This window comes from Neopelma chrysocephalum, unplaced genomic scaffold, assembly GCF_003984885.1.
Source record: "Neopelma chrysocephalum unplaced genomic scaffold, ASM398488v2 Primary Assembly neopelma1_95725, whole genome shotgun sequence".
Classification (NCBI taxonomy): Eukaryota; Metazoa; Chordata; class Aves; order Passeriformes; family Pipridae; genus Neopelma; species Neopelma chrysocephalum.
Genome location: NW_020924388.1, coordinates 3497 through 9908, shown reverse-complemented (window position 1 = coordinate 9908; position 6412 = coordinate 3497). Strand labels below are relative to the sequence as shown.

General features: G+C 53.2%; 3 protein-coding genes across 4 annotated transcripts in view; 1 reads left to right on the top strand and 2 right to left on the bottom strand.

Moving 5' to 3' along the window:
• Positions 1-2952: 2952 nt before the first annotated feature.
• LOC113980965 (early activation antigen CD69-like) lies at positions 2953-4076 on the top strand. The gene is made up of 5 exons (XM_027708214.1): positions 2953-2992; positions 3231-3326; positions 3428-3612; positions 3715-3815; positions 3962-4076. The coding sequence occupies exons 1-5, from the start codon at positions 2953-2955 to the stop codon at positions 4074-4076; spliced, it is 537 nt and encodes a 178-aa protein (XP_027564015.1).
• Positions 4077-4466: 390 nt separating this feature from the next.
• Positions 4467-5135, bottom strand: LOC113980964 (killer cell lectin-like receptor subfamily F member 1). The gene is made up of 2 exons (XM_027708212.1): positions 4977-5135; positions 4467-4747 (listed from the first exon to the last, which is right to left on the bottom strand). Exons 1-2 carry the CDS (start codon positions 5087-5089, stop codon positions 4579-4581), a joined length of 282 nt encoding a protein of 93 aa, XP_027564013.1. The 5' UTR covers positions 5090-5135; the 3' UTR covers positions 4467-4578.
• An 846-nt stretch (positions 5136-5981) lies between these two features.
• MGAT1 (mannosyl (alpha-1,3-)-glycoprotein beta-1,2-N-acetylglucosaminyltransferase) overlaps positions 5982-6412 on the bottom strand; it is a 3927-nt gene continuing 3496 nt past the window's right edge. For both annotated transcript variants that reach the window (XR_003538279.1, XR_003538280.1), the window contains one exon: positions 5982-6299. The gene's annotated coding sequence lies outside the window, so the exon portion shown is untranslated. The remainder of the gene's footprint in view (positions 6300-6412) is intronic.

Here is a 6412-nt window from a genome sequence, read left to right as displayed (position 1 = left end):
TCTATTTCTCGTCTTTTCTTCTGTTCCCACACTCGCTGCGGCTCTTTCGGACGCGGGCGGGGGAGACCCCTCGGTGCAGCGATTTTAAAGCCCCCGCGGAGCCAAGAAATGCCGGGAAACAGCTTCGACGGGCTGGAGCCACCGCGCCGCTGCTTCTCCTGCCGGCCCCCGGCACATTTTGCAAGCAGTGACTCGAATTGTCAGCGCTGGGTGCCCCTGGGCTCCAAACTGCCGGGGCGGGAACTGCTGGGCACAATCCTGAGCACCTCTCGGGTGCCAGTTCTTCCCTTTGGGAGGCTGAGCCCGTTCTGCAGCTGCCCTGGACCAGCAGCATCCAGGCAACGGCACCCTCATGTCACAACACAAGCTTGTCTGCAGGTAGTTGTTTGTTTGTTTTTTTTTCAAAAAAACCCAACCCAACCCAACAAAACAACAACAGCAACAAAAACCTATGAAAAAACCCAAATTCCAGTTCCCTGCCTGCAGTTTCCTGTGTCTTTGAGTTTGGAGTTCGTGTGTTTTCTCTTGCTTCCTCTTAAAAGACAAGGAAGGATTTGGAGAAAATTGTTAGTCATTAATCCATTCCTTTCTTGTGCCCACAAGAACTACTGGTGAGTGTCCTCTCCCTGATCCCTCAGCACGACTTTAGAGCCTTTCTCCAACTGAACACTTCCCCCGGTAATGAAAGTCTGTGTAACAAGGTCAGAAGTATTATTATGTCAGTATTTGTGGTTGGGAGTATTCTGGTCCATCTTTTCTGGTATCATTTAAAGTGCAGAGCCTCCGTCCCAGCCTTATGGGCCAGTACCTGCAGCAGCCACGTGGGACCCCTTCAGCCAAAAACCTCCCCCGGGTTTCTCAGATTTCACACTGGTGGTCGTACATCTCCAACAGCTTCTCATTTCTTCTGGCTCCGGACTGTGCAGCTTTCACGAGGTGAAAGTTTGGAATGATTCTGTTCCCTGCCCGGGTGAGGAGGAGGCGGTGACAGAGCAACACCTGGCACCAACCAGGGCCAGCCCATCACGGATTCCTTGGCTGGGAACTCTGAAATATTTTTAAGCAAGCAAGGTGCAAAAAAATGGGCTTTGTTCCTTGGAAAATGAACCACACTGGGAAGCTGCTGGAGAACACGTGAACAGCCAAAGAGCTGTAAAGTCAAACCCATGCTGTACAAGCCAAAACCACGCCTCTGTGGTTGACTCTCCTCCCTGTTTATAAGTGAAACGGACTCAGTTTGAGGAAATTTCCCCCACACTGAGAGCTGCCCTGCGAGGTGAGTACTCGAGAGCAGCCCCTGTGCTGCCAAACTCGGGGTGGTGGGTTCTCCCTGCCCAGAGTGAGCCACGGCTGGGACAGGGCTGAGCACCCACATCGTGGTCTTGTCTTTGGGGGGCTGCAATAACCACCTGAGTAATTAAACATGGCAGGTTGAAGGGAAGGGGGGGAATAAACCCCAAAAGTCTCAATTTTACATCTGGGTTTAGTGAGGGTTTTGCTGCCGTGGGGTTGGTTTGAGTGTCTGCTGTGGGGTTGTGCTGCTTTGTCTTTTTTGCTGCTTCTTCAGTGGTTTTGTTGTTTGTTTTGTTCAGCCCCTTGTTGCTGACAGGGGTTGCTTCTGGGGAAGAGAATTGAGAAAACCGTGGTGAAAAGAAGCAAATGATGTTGTGATAGAAAGGACTTTAATTTGTTTCAGTTGAGTGGAATGAACAGTGATTTTTGGGAGCAAACCAGCTGGAAACCACGGTGGGCTTGGGAGGGATGAAACCTGGGCAGGAGCTCGGGCTGCACCAGGTGGGGTCTCACAAGGTGAACCTTCGGGGGTCTTTGTAAGGGAATTTGTTGAATTTGTACAGTCGACATCTGTGAGGGAGAATTTAAAGCAGGACTGAAATTGTGGCTTGAAATGAGGGAGCTGAATTTGTGCACTGGGGCTTCTGCCATCTCAAGCAGGTCCAGGCACTTGAAACTTTCATTTTTGAAATCGGAAACCCTTCACTTGTACTGTACTGCAGTCTGTCTTGGCTCAGATACAGCTCCAAGCTTGCACAAGGTCTCGGGTTTATCCTGTAGAACTTTGGGAACCCTCAGGTGCGGGAGCCAGACACCTGAGTTATCCTGTGTTTGTTTCTTTTACTTACCAATTTAACACTCCCACTGCTCTGAGCACATCCTTCAGTTTCCTCCTGCAAATCCCCTCTGAGGGAATCCCTTTGTGCTTTTTTCATGTCTGTTTTCCGACAATCAAACCTGCCCCTTTGCAGCTTTCAGAGCTCACTTTGGCAATGAAATATCGCTGTTTTATCAGGACACTTTCCTGATGAGCTTCTGTTGGTCCATTTGGTGCTGGTGATAACTTAACACAAGACCCAAGAGGAACAAAAGCTGCTGCCCCTGTTGGTTTGGGGTGCAGGGAACCAGGTCCTGCCGGGGCTCGGGGCTCGGGAGGGGGTGAAAAGGGGGGTCTGGTGGGTTCGCCCTGCCCTGGGCCGGGGGAGTGCTGGTGGTGCTGGGGAGGGGGCTCTGGTGGCTGCTGGGGGTGAAGAGTTTGGAGCGGTGGCCCCCGGTGGCTCTCACTGAGTCTCAGCCAGGTGGGACCGGGCTTGGAGCCCCCGGGGCTGCTGCGACGTGTCTGGGCAGCGGGGGGATGGGATGGGCTTGAAGGTCCCTCCCAGCCCAAGCCATTCTTGGATTGAATGACAAATACGATCCTGCAGCCATCCTGCAGAAGGTCGCGGTGCTGCTTTTCCTGCCGCTCCCTGCCGCTCCCGGGGACATTTCGCAAGCAGTGACTCATTTGTCAGCGCTCAGTGTCCCTGGGCTCCAAACTGCTGGGGCAGGAGCCGCTGGGCACAATCCCCCTCTCTGGACTGTTCTCGACCTATTCTCTACAGTCTGACACAGTGCTCCTGTTAAATCTGCACTCAAAGAGGGTTTTTTTCATCCCCAGCGATGGCTCCATTTCAAGACGTGGCTTGTCCTGCTCAGGAAGGTACCTCTTCCAACTGGAATGGTAGGAGTGCAGAGGAGTCCCTGAGTCTCCGGAATGGAACAGAAACAAGGAATATGCACAGAAGGACCCCTGGAAAATGTCAGGGTGAGTGCAGGGGCACCTGTGTCCTGTAGGGAGGGGACAGTGTCACCCCACCAGGGCAGGGCTGGCAAGTGTGAGGCTGCTCCAGGGGTGTGGAAGATACCTCGTGCTCTGCTTGTGCTCTTTCCTCCTCCAGGCGATTGGTTCACATCCCACCCAGGGCTCACCGTGGTGCTGGCCTTTGGTGTGTTCGTGATCCTGCCTTTGGTGGTGACTGTACCTGTGCTGGCAGGTGAGGGAGGAGCAGCTGCCTCAGCACAGGGGCAGCTCTGGGCACAGGGCTGGGCTCCCTCTAGAGGAGAATCCTCAGATGTTCTCCCTTTCTCTCTCCAGGCAGAAGTCATGGAGAGATTCCAGACACACCTAAGAGTCCATACTTGGCGCCTTGTCCTGAGGCCTGGGATGACTATAACAGGGTCTGTTACTACTTCTCACTGGATTGGAGGAGCTGGGACGAGGCTCAGGATCGTTGCTCCGAGCTCGGGGCCTCCCTGGCCGTGCTCAGAGATGAGGAAATGGTGAGTGAGGGGCTCTGGGGGGGGTGTGGGTGGCAGAGGGGAGGCTGGGGGGGGTTCCTGGCCCAGAGCAGCTCTCACTGCCCGCTCCTCTCTCCCTCCCAGAACTTTGCCTTCTGCCTCAGTGACAACCTGGATTACTGGCTCGGGCTGCACAGACGGGGCGAGAGGTTCCAGTGGGTGGACGGCAGCAGCTACAACTCCTCGTGAGTCCCGGGGGGACGGGCAGGGGATGGGGGGGGACGAGGCTGCTGGGACTGTCCCTCCTCATGTGCTGGGGGGAATGGGCAGAGACGACCTGTCCTGTGACAGACCTGTCCTGTGCCAGTGCTGTCTCTGCTCCTCATTGCAGGCTGGAGGTCCTTGGCAATTCAGAGTGTGTGTACCTGGCAGACAATGTACTCAGGAGTGAGGACTGTTCAACGCAGCTGCCGTATCTCTGCAGCAAACCCCAACCTCACCTGTAATAGAACCCCCCTCACAGAACTGCCAGTTCCCCCCGTCGGTGACACCCATGGAGGACGGGGCTAAATGGTTCTTTGACCCATCACTCTTTGTTCCATTCAGGTGGGTTTAGAGCGAAGACACCGAAGTACGGGTGTTGGAATATGTGTGTTTATTTTAGGACAGTTTGGTTGCAAAGGAAAGCAGGGATGGAGCCACTTTTTGTTATCTACAGTAATGTAAAAGCATAAAAATAACACTTGAGTGCAGGGACTGAGATTATGTGACTCTGGGAGAAACTCAAGGGGAACTTGGCAAGATAAATGCAGGTGTGGTGATAAATCCGTGGCGGGGGGAAATTGCTTGGGAGTATTTTTCTCATGGGCAGAGAATGAATAACTAAAAAGTGGATATAGAGAAAAGCTACTGACAGGAATTTACTGCTGATGTATCGGGGTGCATAAACCATGAAAAAATTGTAATAAAATTTATTTTTGTACCACACGGGGTCCGTGCCCGAGTGTGTCAGGTGGAGGCACAATCCAGCTTCCCAACGTCTCCTGCCGTGGGCAGGGAGAGCTGGAAAGGGGCTTTTTGGCAAACCCACTTGTGGTCACCAGCACAGCCATCAACCTCCAAGCTCTTGGCTTTCAGGGTCCCACACCCTTCATCCAGCTCCGGCAGGTGCCTAAACCTGCACAACAAAGGGTTTATTGCCCCATAAACGACCCCAACGTGCCCCATGACCCCAACGTGCCCCATAACCAACCCCAAATGTGCCCTGTGAGCCCGACCCTGGGTCTGCAGAGTGTTGTCAGAGGAATGAGAGACCCTCACATGGCCCCCAGCGATGTGTGGACGTGGATCGGGGTCTCAAATGGACCAAAGCTGCTTTTTTACCCCCCCAGACCTCGGACACTCACCTGTGGGGGTCGTAGGGGGTGTCGTCCACCCACGTCCACTTCTTCTGCTGAGACCTCAACCCGACCCACACCGACCACGGGCCTGTGACATTCTTGACATTCTCCTGGGACATGAAAGGCACAAATTGCTCCAAAAAAATCTCTCTGTGGGGAGTTCCATGGGGTGTGAAGCCACGGAACAAACCTGCCTCCCCAAACCTGTGGGACACGAGCGGCCCCGTGCTCCGAACCCCAGTTCCTCGGGGGCGATGTCACCCTCAAACACCTGGACCTTGTTACAGCACAAAAATAAGAAAAATCACAGTATTTCCTTCCAGCGTTTCTCCAACAACGAGTTTCCAGTGCTCTGTTTCATCCCAAAAGGTGAAAAAAGGGCCAAAGGTAAAAAAAAAGCCAAAATTCAAAAGAAATGAAGAATAAACGACAAAAATAATCTAAATTTTTCTGCGTCGTTCAGGCGGTCTAGAGCTGCTTTTTCAGCGCTGCGGGGAGGTAAATCAGCCTCTTTTCACGCTTTTTTTCAGCCTTTTTTCAAGCCTTTTCTGCGGCGGCCGCGGTTTGGGGGAGGTTTGGTGTGAGAAAGGAAGGGTTCGGGGGCGGCTTTGGGGTGAGAAAGGAGGGGTTTGGGGGCGGTTTTGGGACGAAAAGGGAGCATTTCAGGGTCCGTTCTTACCCTCCCGGCACCGCTCCCGCTCCGCGCCCCTTCTCTCCCTTTATAAACCCTCGGCGCGCGCTGATTGGTCGGTTAAACCCCGCCCCCTCGCTCCCATTGGTCGCTCCTCCCCTCGCCCCGCCCCCTCTATTTCCCGCCCTCAGACCGGACCTGGGTGGGAACTGCGCCCCCCCACGGGCAGCGCGGGAAAGGCGCGGTGCGGACCTGGTTGAGGACTGCGAGCGCGAGTGTCCGTTTTAACTGGAAAAAGGCGGATTTTGGGGCCGGGTTTGCAACGTTTCGGGTTAATAAAAGGTGGGTTTATAAAAATGAAGCTCAAAAGACGCTTTTTAAAAAATCCTTGGTTTGTTATACACAAAAAACAAACGATTTGGGTGCATTGATCAATGATTTGTGATGCCCCCAAACCACCAATTATTAATTGTGAATTAATAATTGTGTGCTAATCATTGTGTAAATAAATGATTTGTTATATCCCAAACCCACCGTTTTGGGTGTATTTAATTTAATATACTCAAAATAAGGGGGAGACCCCCCCCCAAAGTCCTCTGGGGAGTGGGTGCCAACTCTTGGTAGGAGACCTGGCTGACCAAAACAACCCAAATTTTGGGTGAGATTTCCAATTTTGACCTTTTATTCTGCAAAATAACCTTTCAGCACCGTGAGCTGGGGCACCAAAACTGCACCAAAACCCGCACCAAAACCCCCCAAAATGCTGCCAGGAGCAGGTGCCAACTCCAGGCAGGACCTGGCTGACCAAAAC

Bases quoted from the DNA above. Each gene is read 5' to 3' on its own strand.
- LOC113980965 (XM_027708214.1), top strand. From the start codon at position 2,953: ATGGCTCCATTTCAAGACGTGGCTTGTCCTGCTCAGGAAG. The intron at 2,993-3,230 runs GTACCTCTTCCA...TTCCTCCTCCAG, and splicing joins GGCTTGTCCTGCTCAGGAAG to GCGATTGGTTCACATCCCAC. The intron at 3,816-3,961 runs GTGAGTCCCGGG...TCCTCATTGCAG, and splicing joins GGCAGCAGCTACAACTCCTC to GCTGGAGGTCCTTGGCAATT.
- LOC113980964 (XM_027708212.1), bottom strand. From the start codon at position 5,089: ATGTCCCAGGAGAATGTCAAGAATGTCACAGGCCCGTGGTCGGTGTGG. The intron at 4,748-4,976 runs GTGAGTGTCCGA...TTTGTTGTGCAG, and splicing joins ACCCCCTACGACCCCCACAG to GTTTAGGCACCTGCCGGAGC.